Source organism: Nuphar pumila, chromosome 5 (assembly GCF_984573655.1).
Source record: "Nuphar pumila chromosome 5, dmNupPumi1.hap1.1, whole genome shotgun sequence".
Lineage (NCBI taxonomy): Eukaryota > Viridiplantae > Streptophyta > Magnoliopsida > Nymphaeales > Nymphaeaceae > Nuphar > Nuphar pumila.
Genome location: NC_143253.1, coordinates 37336872 through 37356584, shown reverse-complemented (window position 1 = coordinate 37356584; position 19713 = coordinate 37336872). Strand labels below are relative to the sequence as shown.

The 19713-nt window shown below is 38.2% G+C and overlaps 1 protein-coding gene across 3 annotated transcripts in view; it reads right to left on the bottom strand.

Annotated features, from left to right (window-relative positions):
* Window positions 1-19713, bottom strand: part of LOC149837378 (P-loop containing nucleoside triphosphate hydrolases superfamily protein) — a 227338-nt gene that overhangs the window by 194161 nt on the left and 13464 nt on the right. For all 3 annotated transcript variants that reach the window (XM_090006002.1, XM_090006003.1, XM_090006004.1), the window contains exons 4-9: window positions 15880-15993; window positions 15700-15781; window positions 15535-15602; window positions 15386-15460; window positions 15099-15244; window positions 14886-14988 (exon numbers count right to left, since the gene is read on the bottom strand). In XM_090006002.1, the coding sequence (XP_089862128.1) occupies window positions 14886-14988; window positions 15099-15244; window positions 15386-15460; window positions 15535-15602; window positions 15700-15781; window positions 15880-15993 (588 nt within the window). The remainder of the gene's footprint in view (window positions 1-14885; window positions 14989-15098; window positions 15245-15385; window positions 15461-15534; window positions 15603-15699; window positions 15782-15879; window positions 15994-19713) is intronic.

Sequence of the window (19713 nt, the reverse complement as noted above, 5' to 3'; positions counted from 1 at the left end):
ATCGAATCAACTACAAAAGTTGTGGTTTTTACTATATTTGAGTCCTAGAGGGGCTCTTAAACCCAAATCTAACCATTTACATCCTAAATCACTCTTTTTTTTGTTACCTCTAAACCTCAAAAATGAGATTTAGGAGCTTGATTTGTGCAAGATTAAATTGGAGGAGGGCTTTAAAGGGCAAAGTCGAGGATAACTTCCTTGGTATTTTTGCAAGATATTTCTTCATTTGCCCCTAACCCCTTTTTTTGTACTCAGAATTCAAAATCCAGCATTATGTGTGCGATTGAACCTGAATCTACCCATTTCTACCTTAAAGCACCTATGTTTGTGGCTTTAAACCCAATAAATCCAGCCCTAAGTGTGTTATTGAGCCTACTTCTATCCATTTCCACTACAAATCACCTATTTTTGCTCTTAAACCTAAAAATCATGCCCGAAGAAGTCAATGGAAGGTGGAGGATGTAAAGTGGAAATACTGCAAACTGGTTGACTTAGGTATGAGAAGAATAATAAAATGTGACTTTCGTAGTTTTATAATGCCATGTTGTGTGGCATAACAACTCCACCATACGACTATGCACTCATTGTTAAAAGCAATATTCATAAATCTGGGGTGATCATACGTAATTTAGCATAATTACGTATGCCTACTTGTAATCATATTTTACCTAATCACCTATTTAAATAGATGATTAGGGTTAATGAAAAGCTCTCTCTCTCTCTCTCTCTCTCTCTCTCTCTCTAAAATAGAATCTAGGGCTGACAGATTCAACATGGTATCAGAGCAGGTCTCCCTTCTGGGATGACGCTGCTGCCGCTGATCGTGAAGAAGGACTGGATGTCGTGGATCGGATGACGCTGCTGTTGTTGATTAAAAAACAAACGGATGTTGTGGATCGTGATCTGCTCGTGGGTCAAATAAAAAACATAATATTCTGATTGTGTCAAGTCATCGTGACGCATAAACAAAAGCACGTTGATCTGAAAACAGCGATTGGATCTGAAGTTGTTGATCGTGGTGATGAGGCTGATGTTGATCAGGAAGCGTGAAAAAGGTTTGGATATTATGGATCGTGATCTGCTTGTGGGCCTTTAAAAATATATATATATATATATATATATATATATATATATATATTATATGTATATATATGTATATTATATATATTATATATCAGATCGTGTCTGATCATCGTGATGCATAAGAAAAGTACGTTGATCTGAAGTCATGGCTCAGATCAGATTGGTGTCGTCCTGGGTGGAGGTTGTTAAACTATGTTGCAGTCATCGACTTGACCAGAAAAATTACATTGTTATCGAACGTCGGCGATCAGATCATTATCGTGAAGATTAACTGGTAGGTGTTCCAGTCTTGAAGTTGGTCGTCTTTGCTGAAAAAAAAAATCCAGTCTTGAAGTCGATAGTCATTGCTAAAGAAAATTTTCAGTTTGTAGTTGGGGTGATGATTTGATCGCTATTCAGATCTGGAAGTAGATTACACAGGAGACTCTTGTTGCGCAGAAATAGTGGAGTTGAAAAAAAAAATTGGTAGTGTCCTGTTGTTGTCCTTGGTGAGCAAATATTTTTTTTTGTTATGGCTGATTCACGTGCTCTAAATAACGACCAAAAAGCAGAGGTCATTGGTGAATATAAGGCCTTTGCGAACCCCTTTTCATATGGATCCTCAGTTAAGCTAGATGATACTAATTATGCAAGGTGGTCTCGCACCTTCATGATGTCTGTTTCTGGTCATCGAAAAAAACACATCATGTGGGAATTGGAGCCCACTGAAAGAAGAGGAAAATATGTCTCTTGGGACGAAGATAATGACATTGTGATGTCATGGATAATGAACAGTGTACAACCTCATATAGCTGATGGACTGATTTATTATACCTCAGGTAAACAAATGTGGGACAATCTCCATGATACATATTCCCATGAAACCAATATGAGTCGTATTCTACAAGTTGAGAAGGAGATTTATCAGTTGCAGCAAGGAGATCAGAATTTGGCCCAATACTATGCCTCTGTTAAATCTGCTTTTGAGAGGCTAAATGCACACAGACCCTTATGTTGCACCAAACAGAACCCATCAGGAGCAGACTATGGTTGCCCGGTTCCTTACAGGATTATCATCTGACTTTTCAGTTGCCAAAGTTCAAATGCTAACTAGTTCTGATATTCCTACTCTTGCAGAAGCCTATAATCGTCTGAGTAGGCTTGCCATCACTCTTCCTCAAACTCAATCTGAATCACAGGTTTAATTGAATTATGTAATTGTCATAACTGAATTATGTAATCGTCTGATGGAATGCTTAATTGAATTATGTAATTGTCATAACTGCATTCCTCTGAATTATTGCATGAAATATTATCGGTGTTCTTTATGCTCATTTATTTTATTAGAGGGATCTGTACGCAGAATTCTTTGGATTTCTGACCCCCTCTTTCTATGATTTTTCGCAGCCGCATGTGATCAGTGAAGCGACTGGCTTCTGGAAAAGTTACGGGTGTCACGTACTTGCTAGACAGATCACAGATGGACAACGTGGTTCAGTCTTCTGTTATTCCCTTTTCGTTTCATTTAGATGTTATTGCACTCTGAATACGTGTTTGGGATCACACACACATGTTGTGCATCTTTGTCAATATTGATTAACTCAGACTACGATCTCTTCGGAGAGTCATTCAATGAAATTTCGTGGACGAAATTCTTTTAAGAGGGTTAAGATGTAAAACCCACGAAAATTAAAAAAAAATGGACCCGGGTCGGATCCAAACTCGTTAGGGTTAAAGCACGGAGGGGCAAGGATTCTTTTAAAACCTCTTCTCCTCCCGTGTGTTGCACTCCTCCTTTACGAAAAAAAGGGGAAACCCTTTGAGGGTTTTCCGAAATGCATCATCCCTCCCCCGTGTTTTAAAAACACGCAAGGGGAGAGGAGACCCTCACCTCGCAGCCCCTCTCCTCCTCCTTCGCTTTCTCTGTCGTCCCCCTCTCTGTTGCATCTCCGACGAGCCCCTGCGCGCGAGCCTTCCCTGACAGCCTCTGTCGCCGACGATCTAGCAGGTAAGCATCGTGCCCTCCCTCTCTCTCATTTTGGTTCGCCGAGAGGCCGGCGGACTACTACCGCGCGTTCCCCTCTCTCTGGGTCTGCCAGGGAGGGAGGTGTTGAGCACCTCCCCTCATCCCCCCCTCCCCCTCTCTTCTCTCATTGGGCCATCAGTCTCCGACCGCAGGCGACGCCGAAAGGGTACTCAACCCCGGTCAGTCATCTCCCCCTTTCCCTTTTGGAAGGCAACAGGGTTGTCGCCTGCGTCGCCCCCTGTGTCTGGTAGAGGGCTCCCGGGTGGCCCTTGTGCCTTGGTCGGCAGGGTGGCAAGGGCCCCCTGCCTGCCTCTTGTTCAGGCAGGTCGGCAGCGGCCGAGCCCCTGCCACCTCCCTGAGTCTGGGAATGACGATAGGGATCGAGCCTTGTCGTCGTCTGCCTCTCTTTTTTTCTCGATTGGGTGGGCAGGGGTCGAGACCCTGCCACCTCCTTGTTTTTGAATGGGTCGGCAGGGGCCAACCCCTGTCGTCTTCTTGCGTTCCGGTTTGTCAGTAGGGGCCAAGCCCCTGCCACCACCTTTGGCTTTTCGAGTGAGTCGACAGGGTCGGGCCGAGCCTTGTCGCCTCCCTGTTTGTCTAGGTAGGTTGGCATGGACTAAGACCCTGTCACCTCCTCTACCATCCATGGAGCATTAAGGGCTTTTTCCTGTCGCACCTTCTGTTGAGCCGGCGGGGGGTCAAACCCTGTCGACTTAGGCCCCCTCCTTGTCTCCCTGTTTCGGTACCTGCGCCCTCTTTTGGCAAGAAAGGGGTCAAGCCCTCTCCTGTTTTCGGCAGGGACGATGCCCCTACATGTTTGTTCTTCGACAGGCAGGTAGGGGCGAAGCCCCCTGCCTTTGCCTCCTTCTGTCAGCCAATGAGGTCTCTGCTTGTTTGTCAGGAATGGTTAGTGCACGTCTCCTTGTGTTGGGACGTTGCAAGTTCGAACCCCAAATGGTATGGTCGTATAGCTGGTAAGGGTTTGCTTAACCCCAGTCTTTGGGTTAGCCGGGCAGGTCTGGGCTGGCCAGGTTGTCGAGCCCACACATGTCGCCGCCAACTTCCACTGCGGGAGATCGACCCCAACTCGTTCAACGCTCCCTGCCTCCGTCATTTCATGCCTCTGCCTCCCTTAATGAATGTCAGGTTGGGTCGGGCTCACAGACGAGTCCACCCCGCTCCTCTCGTTTCCTTACAAATTGCTAACTATTTACCTTTTTCGCAGTTGGCGCAACAGAGCACGCTCGACCCCACGTCAATTTTGAGGTACGGGTTCCCCTTTTTTATCTCGAGTGAGAAAAGGAGCACAGATGCGATTCTCATGCAATAGTTAATGGATCCAATTAACAAGTCATCACCTGGATACATTCATTTCAGTCATATAATGCATTTTAAAGAGATGAGACAAACTAAGTGGAAAAGATTGGAAATGGTATAAAATTTGGAAATAGTGTTCCTTTGTGACTTTAACTTCTTGGTATCTTTTGCTTGACAGAATATTCTTTAAGAGCTTCAAGATTTGTCGAGTAATGTAGTTCTAGTGCTATGCTAATCTTTGAATATTGTTTTTAAAAGTTATTTTGATTCATTATACATGGTAGACCTTTTGGCACAGACAAGATGGCCCAAGAACAAAGCATCTCCATCCTGGATTATGGCATAACACATGTATGAAGTATGTAGTATGGTCAAATACCTATGGTTAGCAGCTAAAACATATTAAGATCTAGCTTTAAATGTTGACATAGTGCTTTCAAATATGTTATGTTGTACTCTTCACAGCTCACTCTGAGGAAGCTAAAATACTGGATGGCTTGTGAAGGGGTTCTAGATTTTTATAGATGAACAATCATTAACAGATTTTGGCCATGGACTACATTTGTAATTTTTAAGCCGAATATAAAAAGATTGGCTTGTTGGCTGTCACATGGATATGGCTGCGGATAAAGGGTACAACAATTTTTATGAAATTTCCAATACAACTTGTATATGAAGGGATATGGAAGGATAGTCAAAATAGACTAATAGAGTGTCCGTGTGACATAACTTGTGGGATAGTTATGTAGGTTGTAGTGTGACAATCTTTTATGGTTCTTTTTTTGCTTTTTGATCACTATCTTGCTCGGGTGTTGATTTGGTTTTTAGGAAGCCCAAATTCAGAATGCCTCTCTTCTTAATTACCTCTGATAAGCAGATAATATGCTATGTTATTCTTCAGCAGTGATAACCATGAGACTGGCTATGAATTGCCAGAGATTGTAAACTTCATAGCTAAAAATATGGCTATGGATTTGCAACTATATTTTTTTATATAGATATCTTCATAGCTGAAGATATAGAGGGCGTATTATAGAAAAAAAAATCTTTTGTTAGGGTCTTTAGTCTTTATCATTTTCTTAGACAGGTGCTCCTTTCACTATCAGGGAGTTTGGCCCCTACTTGTTCATGTTGACCCTGTGCAATGGATCCTAAATTGGCTTATCGTGAAGAACAAAAAGCCTTGGACTGTTTGGGTGCAAATATGTTTTAAAAAAAAAGAAAATATTAAGGGTGTTGAATCCTTGTGTTGCTTACAAAAACAAATCTTGCATTTTATGTTGCCTTTGCATATCTCCAGATTTTTGCCATTGTGAAGGCTTCAGCCATGTGTATGGTAGAACAGTTTTTTCACATGCATGTGATTAACTATTGATGTGTGACCAATGTCCAAATGTAATGTCAACTACATGAGAATTTTGTGAGCACGTGTAAAATCTGAAATTTTAGATTTACGTTGCATATGTAGCAATTGCACAAGGGGGCATATGTTTAAAGAGATGCACGAATGTAACTTGCGTGTGACATAAGTATGGTGGACTTAATCTGATAAATGGAGTTCTTATGTTTTAGTTTGATTTTAGCATGTTGGATATGAATGCATGCTTGTTAACATGTTATTGCAAAGTTTGTTTTGGTACAGGTGCATATATGATATGAACGTGTGTGCAGCCCTGAAATTCAATTTCTAGATCCGGGTTATGTTCATGTGTGTGGATGTTAACATATGTTATGAATGAAAAGTTTCATGTGCCTACATTTATGGGACATGTCTATTTATCGTGCATTTATAGATTGGTTTCAAGTGCACGTGCATACATGAAATCGATGTGTGTTTAGCATGTACAATCTTGCATAAATGTTCTCATGTACTTATGAATCATGAATGAATGCATGTGTGTTAAGTGATTACATGAAAGCAATTTCACATGGATGGTAAACACATGCGGTAGCTCATGCACATTGTTGAATTGGTATGACTGAATGTGCATTTGAAATCATGTTGGTATCATTGCATAAATTGCATATTGCTATGATTTTTGCATATGATGCATCGATATTCGAAATGAGTCATCATGGGCCTGGTGGGCCTCGAGCTTTGGTTTGTTCTTCCTTTATGTATTTTAAATGCATCACAAAAATCGCATTTATTTTTATTGCACTATATTACACTGTTCTATGTGTTTCCACGGGCGGGAGTCTCGTGATGGTTCTCGCAGAGGTAGATGAAAGCTTTTGCCCTTGCTTTTGCATGCTGAATTGCAAAACTCAATAATTGGCTTTTAATAAAAAGATAATGAATAAGAACAGTGTAATATACGTTCTGAGATCTCTCATCTGAAGAATGGGAATCTTAGATATTCGGTTTTGGGGGACCACGAAGATACAAAAACTCCGTGTATTTTACTTTGACCCCTGAACCTGATATTGAGGTTCTTTCTCCTTACCACGGTTTTAGGGAAAGTCTGTCACTTTACCTGGGAGTGGTGTGTTCGACACAGCTATTGTTTTGGTATACCAAAATAGTGGCACTTGTGGGCGTAAAGTGTCCCTAGTGTTCTCGATATTAAATGTGGAGGTCTAATGTTTCGAAAGTGATTCGGTCGAGGGGTAAGTTTGGAACTCAGTAATAAAATACAACTTGTGCGTTAAGCTACCCTGAGAACATAACTTGACCTCGGGAATTTTACCCGTGTGGTGTATCTGTAGGCAACGGTAATTAAAAAAAGAAACTTAAATTATATGCATTTAATAGGGCATGCATATGGAAAGGAAAACTTTAATGATTGATAATAAAGTGTTCATGTATTGCATATAAATCATGGATAATCCTGCTATGCATTAGAACATGCATATTTTACCTATTTCCTTTAATTATATGTAGGTGGATGCATGATGTTTAATTTTTTAATGCATGTTAAATGTCCTGCTTACTTAAATTGTGATTCCTGTTATTGATTAATGTTTCTTCATGCTTAATAGATGCTCCATGTTGCATGAATGCTTAATTGAATTATATAATTGTCATAATTGCATTCCTCTGAATTATTGCATTAAATCTTATATGTTCTTTATGCTCATTTATTTCATTAGAGGGATCTGTACGCAGAATTCTTCGAATTTCTGACCCCCTCTTTCTATGGTTTTTCGCAATCACAGGTGATCAGTGAAGCGACTGGATTCTGGAAAAGTTACGGGCGTCACGCACTTGCTAGACAGATCACAAATGGACAACGTGGCTCAGTCTTCTTTTATTCCCTTTTCGTTTCATTTAGATGTTATTGCACTATGAATCCTTCATTTATGCATTTGTCTCGAGACTATCACTTATTATTCAATAAAGGTTTGGTTTTGTACAGGTGATAATTATAAGCACTATTTTGGTTGGTTGTTTTATCCAATTGGGAGTGGAACTGTAAAGGCCTCAGGTTTCTGGGAAGATTTTCACTATGGTTACAAAAAATCTGCATTTTCAAGGGGTATGAGTTGGGGTTGTTACAATACTCTAGATAATGCACGAGCTAAGATTCAAGCAGATCTAGATGAAATAAATAAAAAACAAGAACAGGGTATTACAGGCAATGGCATATGTCCAAGCAATGCTAAATGATGAAGATTATGAGAAGCCATAAAACCCAAAACAAGATGTCATCTCTAACGTAGAACATAAATGTTTGATGACGAAGATATCTGATGAGGTTTGTACTTTTGTTGTTTTTTCACTAACTTTTACGTAATAAAAACTTGTGACATCTACGTTTATGACTTTATAATGTGAACTTTACTAATTTACTTAATGGCATATCCTTGCTTAGTTGATCTTAATGCTTACATTTACTTTTTATTATATCTTATATTTTTTAATTTTTTTATATTTTTCTAATTAGTTTATGTAAAATTTTAGGTGTCTTTTTTCTCTGTATCTTACTATAAGATACAATACATTTCGATATGCTTCTATCTCTAACCCTTCTAATATGATTTTTACAACATTGAAGTATCGAACTCAAGGTAAAGTGGATTTCACCAATTCTGACTATCATTTCTGACCCAATGATTATGAATAAATGTCTCTAATATATTAAACCGAAAGGAAATAAAATCATCAATGGCCCACAATGGGAGTCATAACTCAAAAGATCACATTTTTACATCAGAAAAGCAAGATCCAAGGCTTGATCCTTAGCAAGCAAACTAATGTTGAACACATCTATGTGGTTAGATTGAGTCGATACAACTTGCACCTATGATTTATACCTCATCAGTTCCTCACCGTCGTTAGTAGCAAATATATATATATAAGAGTAGCTGCCAAATGTAGCCAACACTAGTGTGGACGATGGATTGTACGCAAAAAAAAATCTGGCAAATGGGTCTTTAGCAGCGGATAGTGCCCGCTCCACGGGGTGCATAAGTGTAACAATTTAGAACAAAACTAACACATACGTAGTTTCATTCGTGATATACAGTTTAACATAAGTAAAATGAGCATGCTAATCTTATTTCTGTATCGTTCCAATTTTATCAGATGTCTCTGAAGAGTAAGCAAAATGAGCATGCTAACAAAATTCAGAACCAAAGTAACATATACGTTATTGCTTTCACGGTGTGCAAGTCAAAATAAGTAAAATGAACATAATAACTTTGTTTCGATATTACGAGGTTGCATATATGTACGAATAATACATATAATGTATAATGCAAGTTTGTGCACATTATAGCGTGACGGCAATGTATAAAGTAAGACTCGAAGTGCAAAACCGCACAATCAGCTAAATAAATGCATGAGTGCACGAGGTACAAAACAGTACCTCGACTAAATAAATGTGTAAGCTTTGTGCACGATAGCACAGTGATAGAGTAAATGACAAAAAGCAGTACTTGATGTGCGAAACCGCACATCAAGTTAAATAAATTGTGTAAGCAGTGCACGAGGTACGAAACCGTACCTCGGCTAAATAAATGTGTAAGCAGTAGTCTGCGCACGATAGCGCGGCAGCAAAGTAAATGACATAAAGGAAAGAGGACAAGGATCGCAAAACTGCGTCCTTGAATTAAATGTGTATAGGTATTTATATATATATATATATATATATATATATATATATATATATATAATTCACAAGTTTTAAGATTTGTCCGTTCATTGTCCTTTGTGCAACTTTCCCTTACCTCGGAGAATGTCGGTTTTGCTAACGGTTACGGGTGTAGGTAATAAGTGGCTCGTGCCTCAGGGCGCGCGTAGAATCCATTGCGCAGATTGGGTGCGCTAAAGGGTTCGTCGTACTGTGTAAATAGTATATAGGAAATCATTTTAAAAGCATGCATTTGGTATCATGTTCGTGTCGCAAGAGCCTGGGGTTAGCCAGGCTCAGCTGGGCCTGACTAGCTGCAGAGGAGAGAGGTAGAGTTAGGGGGTGGCGCCTCGCCCCTGCAAAACAATAGGAGAGCATAGAAAGAATGAGTAGGGAGGGGCGGGCCCCTCTCCTGCAAAACAAGAGGAGAGAGAGAAACCGAGCAGGGAGGGAGAGAGCGAGGCAGGGGGCGGTGCCCTCCCACTGGCGCCTCTCAGGGAAAACAAAGAGAGGGTGAAGCAGAGAGAGACGGGAACAAGAGGGAAGAGAGCACGCACATGCGTAGGGTAACAGAAGGGAGCGGGAGGTCGCCGACGCAGGGAGGGTTCCGACGAGGGGCTCTAACTCCGGCGATGGTCGGAGGTCACGAAGAGGGGGAGAGAGTGAGGAGGAGGGTGGGGGATTGGGGGGTGTTTTCCCTTTTTCGTAAAAGGGAGACCCCTTGTGTTTAAATAGAAAACACGGGAGGGGGGTGTCGGGTTTGGATTCGGGATCCAAATTTTTTTTTTAAATTAGTTGAGTTTTACACTCAGTCCTTTAGATTGAATTATTTTCTAAATAAGTTTAATTAAACGTATTCATTTTAAGAAGTTTAGGCACCACCCTTCACACCTATGTCACATGGGTGCGGGTATGAATATGGGTGAGACACGTGTGCGAAGCAATTTCAAAAATTTTGAACACGAGGACATGGCTATATATATATATATATATATATATATATATATATATATATAACAATAATAAGATTGTAAATTTTAAAGTAAAAATAAAAAAGTAATTCTATTGAAGTAAGAACACAAACTTACCAAAATGGACAAAATTGGACTCGGCCAAAGTTGACCGAGTCGAAAATGTGGATAGACTTGACCCCGGTGCGTTGACCGTGTCTGAAGCCGCACCTGTGTCGAGGCGTGAAGACGCGGGTACATCGACCTTTTAGCCGAGTCTATTTGACTTAGCTTCACACCCAATTAAGCACACCTTTATTTAATGACTTTACTATTTTAGTGCATGTAGCTCAACTTTTTAGGTTGTTTAATTAGAAAGTCCATTGTATTTTAATAAGTTTAAGTGTCATTTGTTACCTCTAATTAGGCATCGCTTCTTTAATGGCCTTGTCAATCACAAGCCTCAACTTATGATAGTATCTCTTTCTCTTTATCATATTTATTACCCATTATTCTCAAAAAAAATATGAGTTGCTTCCTTTATTTTCTTTTTTATTTATCAAAGAGAAATGTTAATAGTTTGAAATTTGCATGTTATTATTCTATATATAGAGTATAAATTTCAAAAAAAACTTTTTTTTTTATAAAATATATGTTTTTCTTTATTTATGGCATGAAGAAACTACCTCTAGAATAGAGAGCTAGCTGCACTGGATTTAGCCTACCATACGTACGGTTGTCATCCCAGTAGCATAAAACACCATGGGCACACCGCTCGCCCCCAAGGAGTCACCTTGCTTCGGCTAATGCAAGGGAGTGACGCCCATGAGAATGGAACCCTGAATGCTTGTCTAGCGGCCTAGGGCCCGTCCCACTGCACCAAACTCCTTTGGGGCTTATAAAATATATGTTTATTAGTTATTTTTAATAAATTAAATTAAAAACCGTGTCTTGTCTGAGTCACCAAGTTGACTCGCCCGAGTCAAGCATGGCCGATCAGAGACGGAGTCCTAAGAATACCAACAATATATAATGCCCCCCAAAATTTTAACCTTAATTATTGTTCAAATATTGAAATTTTGAGACCAATTTTTTTTATAAGTATAAGTAAATCAAATCTTATAATGCGGAAGCAATTTTCAAAAACGGTTAAGACTTTGGGCGGGGTTACACTAAAGATAACAATCAAATCAAAATATAATGGGTATATACATTTTATAACCACGTACAATATAAGACTGAAATATAAAGAGTTAATTTCATTTCAAATCAGAGTATAAAAACAATAGTTCAGTCTCTACATGATCAAGTACTTAAAACGAAAAGATCACGTCAACCAAGATCGCAAGGTAAGAGCGGACCTTCGAGGATGCAGCTCGATCAGTCTTTCGCTCCAACTACTCATCATACTTTACCTCTATTAGTTGTTCTCCATAAAACAGGGTCAAACTTGCTAAAGTCTGGTAGAGCAACCCAAACTCAAGCTTAAAGAAAACATATTAAGGTAAAAACATGATATATTATTCATCAATCATCAAATGACAGACAAGAGGACAACATCCCATAAGTCATCCATTCAAGTATTTAAACATAGGGCATTTAAAAGCATTCTATCACTTAATATTTCATTCAACATGAACTCACATCATAAAGCATAATTCATATACATTCAAGACATAAGTCATCGCTTGAATATATACATGCATTTAAGACATTCAGGTCATTGCATCATTTTCATATGCATTCATAATTCTTATAAACAATAGGCCAAATCATATTTGACCATACAGCGTGAAACACAAGCACATACTTTCTAAGTAATTTCGTTAGATATTGATGATACACATCAATCATGATACATAGGTGTGATATATTCACTCAGACAATCATAGTGCAATCATTTGCAATGAAACTATGTAGGTATGAAGTATCATTCACCTAATAAGTCAACCTAATTATTTGTAGGCGTGATGTGTCATTTACCTATAAGCTAACACAAGTGTCACAATCATAACCTTGTATCAAGATCTAAAATGAATATGGATCTGATTCTTACATCTGTCTTCAGCACATAATCATGTAATGATAGAAAAGCTAAATTTATAGAATCATAAATGATGATCTCAACCAACTCAGAAGATCATCACAATTCATCATAACATTTTATTTATTCATAAAAATATTCACAAGATCCACGCTGGATCGCCTGGTCTGGGAAATGTACAACCTCACAAGGAGTTACTGCCCTAGACGGATGGTCAGCCTGGTCTTAAACAATGCACTTCCTCACAGGAATATACCATCTTCGCGGGCTACCCGCTCTTAGACAATGCACTTTCTCACATAGACTTACCACTCTAGCCGGATTACCTGATCTGGTAATGACACCCTTATAGAGAATTCTTTGAGAACAGTTCCTCAACGGATACCATATCCAGTGAAAACTATTGTGATACATGCATAAATATAATTGATCACTTTCAGGGTCGATAGCCACCAATAAGGGCATAAACATGTATACAATCAATATGCATCACATCATACATCACTTCATATGGCATTTAAATCATAAAATCACACATTTAACTAATAAGGTTCCATGAACCATAGTTCACTATTGAACTTAAACATTTATCACATGCATTTATAATTTCATATTACGTGGCATTTAAATCATAGCATATAGAATCATATTATCCTACGCATCATATCATCGCCACAAGGAACATTGCATTTCGTTAATTAAACCTCGAAGCATGTATAAACAAAACATGAGTTTTATGCATACATACATGAACATGCACATTTCATAATATGAAGCAATTAAACCTCAACATATGTAACTCCTACGTAGTTCGAGTTATGCACACAGGATTCAAGTCATATATACATTGTTTCATCACATGAATCAATATGCAAAGCAAGTATTTCATTCATAATGTGTCTCACACATAGTGTGTGTGTGTGTATATATATATATATTAATAACATTCACACAAATCATGGTTCATTCATGAGAGCACGGGACGTATCAATTCATGCATAACGGTATTTTTCATAATCCTATCATGAACATGATTCTATCGCTCATGCTTTCATGCATGATTACTGAATTATTATTTCACACTAGCATTCAATATGGTCTTATCAAACACATCAATTTATACAATATTCATTCACACAAATGCATGCTCAAACATGTACCTGCAACAAACACAATCCATATTCCGCTATCTAAAATCATGATGAGCATGATCTACGAACTACAACAAACAATCACTTCTATTCTCATTCATTCAAATCATGCTCAGCATGATCTCCAAACTACAATCACAACAGTCCTACATATCGACAACTAAGTGGTGTGTTGGATATAATAAAAATAAATTTATTGAGTGATGTATTTGCACTATGTACTTACCACGAGTATTTACCCGATTTGCATTTTGCATTACATTGTATTCAATGCACATTGGCTTATAGTTGTTTCGATACTTAGCGTATGTATCACATTTTTAGTATATACTGCACTCCAATCAGTTAAACATATAGGCAATCATAGTACCCCTAGATATCTACAACTACGTGCAGTGTGTGCGCATAACTTGGATTTGCAATTCAGTGAAGTATTTAGCACAACAACAGCATGCTTTCAAAATTTGGTTAGGGTTAACTGGATCTACTTTGGACCATGGTTGTCAGTCGAGGAAGGGGGAGCGGGAAGCAGGAGCGGAAAGCGAGGCACTTTCAAAATTTTAGGAAGCGGAAAGCGTGGGACCACTTAGGAGTGAGTCGGGAATCGTCTCGAAAGCGACCTAGGAAGCGAACCGGAAGCGACCTAGGAAGCGAGGGGGAAGCGAAAAAAATAAAAGTAAAAAATAAAAAATACAAAAAATTAAAAAAAAATTGGGGAAGCATGGGGAAGCGCAGGGAAGCGTGATGGGAAGTGTGCTTCCTATTAAAGGGAGCTTCGGGGAAGCACGCTTCCCCCTTGTACCTAGGCGCTTCCGGTAACTCTGCTTTGGACAGAAATGGACCTCAGTGTGATTGACTTCACCTGACACAAAGGAAGTCGTGTCCAAGTGTCGCACCCGCATGGGTGCAGGTGCGACACGGGTGTGGTGCCTTGTTAGAAGAGTCCGAGTTACATAGCTAGTAGCATAAATTACAAAAAACCACCCAACTTATCAAAGCTACTTACATAGCTTTTCAGTTATTACATGTAACCACATATCCATGCAGGTTTCCAACACTTGGTCCTACAATTACTCAGTTGAACAAATCATATAAGATGCCTGGTTTCAACAGAATATAAAAACCATAGTCATCAATAATCTCTTATTTGACCCTAGTGACCTTCAACCATTTATAAACAAACAAAGTTCAGGCTTCTGCAGCTTATAACAAATCTTTCAAATGGTACACAAAGAAGGAGAACATGCATATATTATATACCTGAGCAAGTGTGACATTGCAAATAATAGCAGTATTTGAGTTTCCACCCAATGCTGGCTGCAAAATACGGGTGAGCTTGCTGTCCCGATAAGGAACATGGCCCCTAAATTAAAAGAATATTCAATTAGAATTGATCAATAATGAATCAAAATTAATCAGAAGGTTATAAGAACTCATCAGAAAAAAACTCAAATGTTGATAAATATAACTCACCCTACAGATTCTGCTCCTTCACTCAGCTTATTAATTACCGTTCCAAGTGTCATGAGACTTCTATTAATATGAGAACCTTCCTTCAAGCGAACCCCTTCTGCACCTGTCTTTGCTACACGCTCTGAACCAGCTAAGTCTACTAAATTCTAAAGAAACAATATCAAATGAAAGAGAGAAACAACTATCAAAAAGAGAAGAAATCAAAGAAAATATGACTCATTAATGCACAAGAACAAAAGAACTTCAAAAAGAGAGCAAAACAAAGAAAAGACAAAACATTAACATACAAGAACAGACACACGAACAGCATCGCAAGAACTTCCTGAATCATAATCATCATTTCTCTCTCGACTCTCAATTATCTGCATTTAAACAACAAAAGTGGTTATTTGCAATTTCCATTATGGCTACAAAATCTCATCAAGTAAGAGCTTACCATCCGAAATATGGTGTGAGACCTGCTACTATACACATTCATATTAGTTTCTCCAATATGCCGATGAGCTGCAAATTGTAAGGATATTTCTAGTCACTCATTTAGAAGCACATCATATAGAACATAATGCTAAAGAAAAAAAATGAAAATGGAATTTAAGCATACACTCGCCAAACTCCATGAACTCCAGAACTTGCTCAGGTGAAACAACGATTTCCTCCCTCAAACCAGCAACAAATATCCCACGCTTCCAAATATAAAAGAAATAAATAAATAAAATCTCTTCCATATCACTAGCAATACAATATGTTCAATATAAATCATGCTTTGAAAATGAAATAACACCTCAAGACTTTCATGAATTTGAAGCTTCCGATGCTCTGGTACTAACAAATCATTAATCTCCTCATTATATATTTCCATGTATGACATGCGAAGAAGAAACTCCCTATCATCAACCTGAATGTTGCAAAACTTAAGTCAAAAGATAAAGTTTGACAGGTCACCAATCCCATAGAAATATTTTAAAATTAACAATACTATCTTGATCATTTCCTGTGATAATCATGTCATCAACATAAAGTAATAAGATAACAGTCTTAGTACCTACATTTTTCACAAAAAGAGCAGTGTCAGTATAACAAGAACAAAATCCCAATTTAATCATGATATCACTAAATCGATCATACCAAGCCCTTGGGGCTTGCTTAGGACCATATAAAGCTTTTAAAAGTTTAAGAGTTTGACCTTGTCCAATGTTAACTCCGAGTAGCAGATCCATATATACTTCTTTATTGAGATTTTCATTTAGAAATGCATTTTTCACATCGAGTTGATATATAGGCCATTTTTTATTGATGTGACAGCTATTAAGGTTCTAACACTTGTCATTCTAGCTACAGGAGTGAATGTTTCCTCGTAGTCAATTCCATATTCTTGCAAATATCCCTTAGCCACTAATCTGAACTTATATTTTTCTAAGGATCCATCGCTTTTGGTTTTAAAATAAGGAAATGCAATCTTAAAATAAATAAACAAGAGTTTTCCCAAAAATATCATGATAATATCATAATATTTTGTCTTCAAGCGATATTTTGAAAATATCTCGATATATTACCTTTAATATTAGCTACCTTAAAATATCGATATTTCACGCAATATTTTTAAAATATCATAGATATTTGTGAGAGTGGTCTAATTTAGGTCACCTAAGGGCCAGCCAAAAAATAATTTCTTTAACTTTTATTGTTACGAAGGAGGGGAGACGTAAAATACGTTAACCTCTCTCTCTCTCTCTCTCTCTCTCTCTCTCTCTCTCTCTTAATAGACTACGTAAAATTACTCCCGATTTTAATAGACTAAGGATCTTTGGATTTAAATGTTTTGTTCTTATTCAAGGACAAGACAAATTGTCACCAAAAGCTCTTGAATGTGTATTCATTGGCTATGGTGAAAATCAAAAAGGTTATAGATGCTATGACATTCGAAACAATAAACTTTATGTTTCCCGAAATGTAAACTTTGTTGAGGAACAAAATGATTTTGATATTCAAACATCTAAAGAAGACATTGATTACTCATTCTTATTTGACTTAGCACCTAAAAACAAATCCCAAAGTGAAATTAGTTGTGATAATTCTTGTGATGGTACTTTACATCACGATAAGAACATTCCTCTAACATATTGATGATTCTCAAAATGAGAATCCTAATTAAATTAATGTGTATACCCGGCGGTTAGGAAATGAACATCAAACTGTGTTTGAAAGATATTCTCAAGACTTCTCCTTAGAAGAACATGTTGAAGATAATCAACTTAAGAGATCATCTCGCAATAGTAGACCAGCACAAAAATTTGTCTTATGAATCCTTTTCTCCTAACTATAGAACATGTCTCATGATGATACACTCATATCATGAACCCTCCACATTTAAAGAAGCTAAGGACCATCCACATTGGGTTGAAGCTATGAGAGTTGAATTAGAAACACTCAACAAAGCCAAAACTTGGAGCATTATAAGACAACCCTTGGGAAAAAAAACCAATTGGATATAGATGGGCATATAAAGTTAAAACCAAATGTGATGGATCTCTCGAAAGATACAAAGCTCGATTGGTCTAGAAATTGGAAAAGGAAATATTATTAAATTAAACAAAGCTCTTTATGGTCTTAAACAAGACTCAAAAGCTTGGTATGATTTATTTAGCAAAGTATTTGTTGATAATGGTTTTTCTTCTTGTTATATTGATACTGCTTTGTTTGTTAAGTCTTCAGGGGAACATATAACTATCTTGTTACTTTATGTGGATGATATGATCATCACCAGTAACGATAAAAAGGGTATTGAACTTATCAAAAATATTCTAAAAGAAAACTTTGATATGTCTGACCTCGATTTTCTGAGGTATTTTTTAGGAATTGAAGTTGCATACTCTCCAAGGGGGTATGTTCTCTCTCAGATGAAGCTTGCATCTGACATCATTGATCGATCTGGGCTAACAGATTACAAGAAAGTGGAAACTCTAAAAATGATCAATGCCAAGATGAGAGCCAATGATGGCACTCCTTTAGCAGATCCCACTCCTTATCGTCAGTTAATTGGGTCACTAACATATCTATTTATCACGAGGCCCGATATCTCTCATGTTGTTCATAGTGCAAGTCAATTCTAGACTGCTCCTACTACCATTCGCATGGTTGCAGTCATGAGGATCATCAGATACTTAAAGAACACCATAACAAAAGGCTTATTCTTATTCTCTTCCTCATCTCTTAATTTACTTGCCTATATTGACTCTGATTGGGGGGGCAACCCCGATGATCATATTTCCACCACAGGTTATTGTGTATTTCTTGGAGAGTCACTCATATCTTGGAGATATAAGAAGCAACAGAAAGTATCTCTTTCTTCTAGAGAGGCAGAGTATCGGGTGATGGCTACAACCACTACTGAACTTATTTGGTTAAGAAGCTTGCTTAAAGACATGGGCATTTCATTCTCTACTCCTTCGAAGCTATGTTGTGACAACAAGAGTGCTATTTACATTGCCAGCAATCACACCTTCCACGAACGAACAAAGCACATAGAGATGGATTGTCATTATGTTTGTGATGAGTTCTTACGGGGTACCATTCAACTTCCATATGTCCCCACAGAGTACTTGTAACGCCCCAAAATCGTGAACTTGAAATCAATTATTTATCAGAGTTTAAAACAGAAGTTCAGCGGAAGATCAGGTTCAAAACAGCAAGTCCCTAGACCTTGGGCGCATTACAACACAAAAGCAAACGCCCCTTATAAACCGATTTGCAGTTAAAACATATATTTTATTGAAATGAAAAGAAGAACCACGTTTTGGTAATACAGTTTTAGAAATCCAGAGTTCCAATCAAAAAAGATGCTTTCAAAGAAACTTTATACCACATCTATCAAAAGGGTCCCCAGGAGCGCAACGTCAGGAAAGGGCATTGCCTTGAATGCATCGCGTCATCGTGCAATCGCAAGCTGTCTCAACCTGTTCACCACCTGCCCATGAAATGGGTCAGTCTCACAACAAACTAGTAGGGGTGCAAAGGACAAGAAAGAACAAAGGCTGCAATAAGCAAGATAAACGCTAGCTCAAGCAGGAACAAGCAAGACTAGCAGATCTAACCAAAAGTGTTGTAAAGTAAGGAAAGCTCTAGTAAAGCAATCAGCTAACTACAAGAGCAGGAATAATCATAGTGCTAAATAAGCAACCATAGCAATCCCACAGATACTATAGGTGAAGAGTAACTAACTCTATCAACCAGTCAAGCAAAGCACTTGCGTAAGACAAGCATTCAGGACGATGCTCGTAATACAGATACAATTATCATTGGATGGCTTAGTCCATCGGCAAGCAACTACATTAATCGTAACAACTAGCATAATGCTACTATTATAAGTAATTGACCAGCATGAGAAGCTAGTCATTACTTAGCAAAACTGCGCAAGCCATTTAACCAACAAGGGTAACGCCTCGACAGGTGTACATGGCTCAACGAGTAGCGTACCGAACTACCGAGCTAACAAGCAAGCAAGCAGTGCACGTTACAACACGCATATCTCATGATCATCTGCATAAGTTATATCTTGTCTCATTATGAGCAGTCCATGTGGGTACGCACAAAGCAAAACGTAGAAACAGCCGAGATC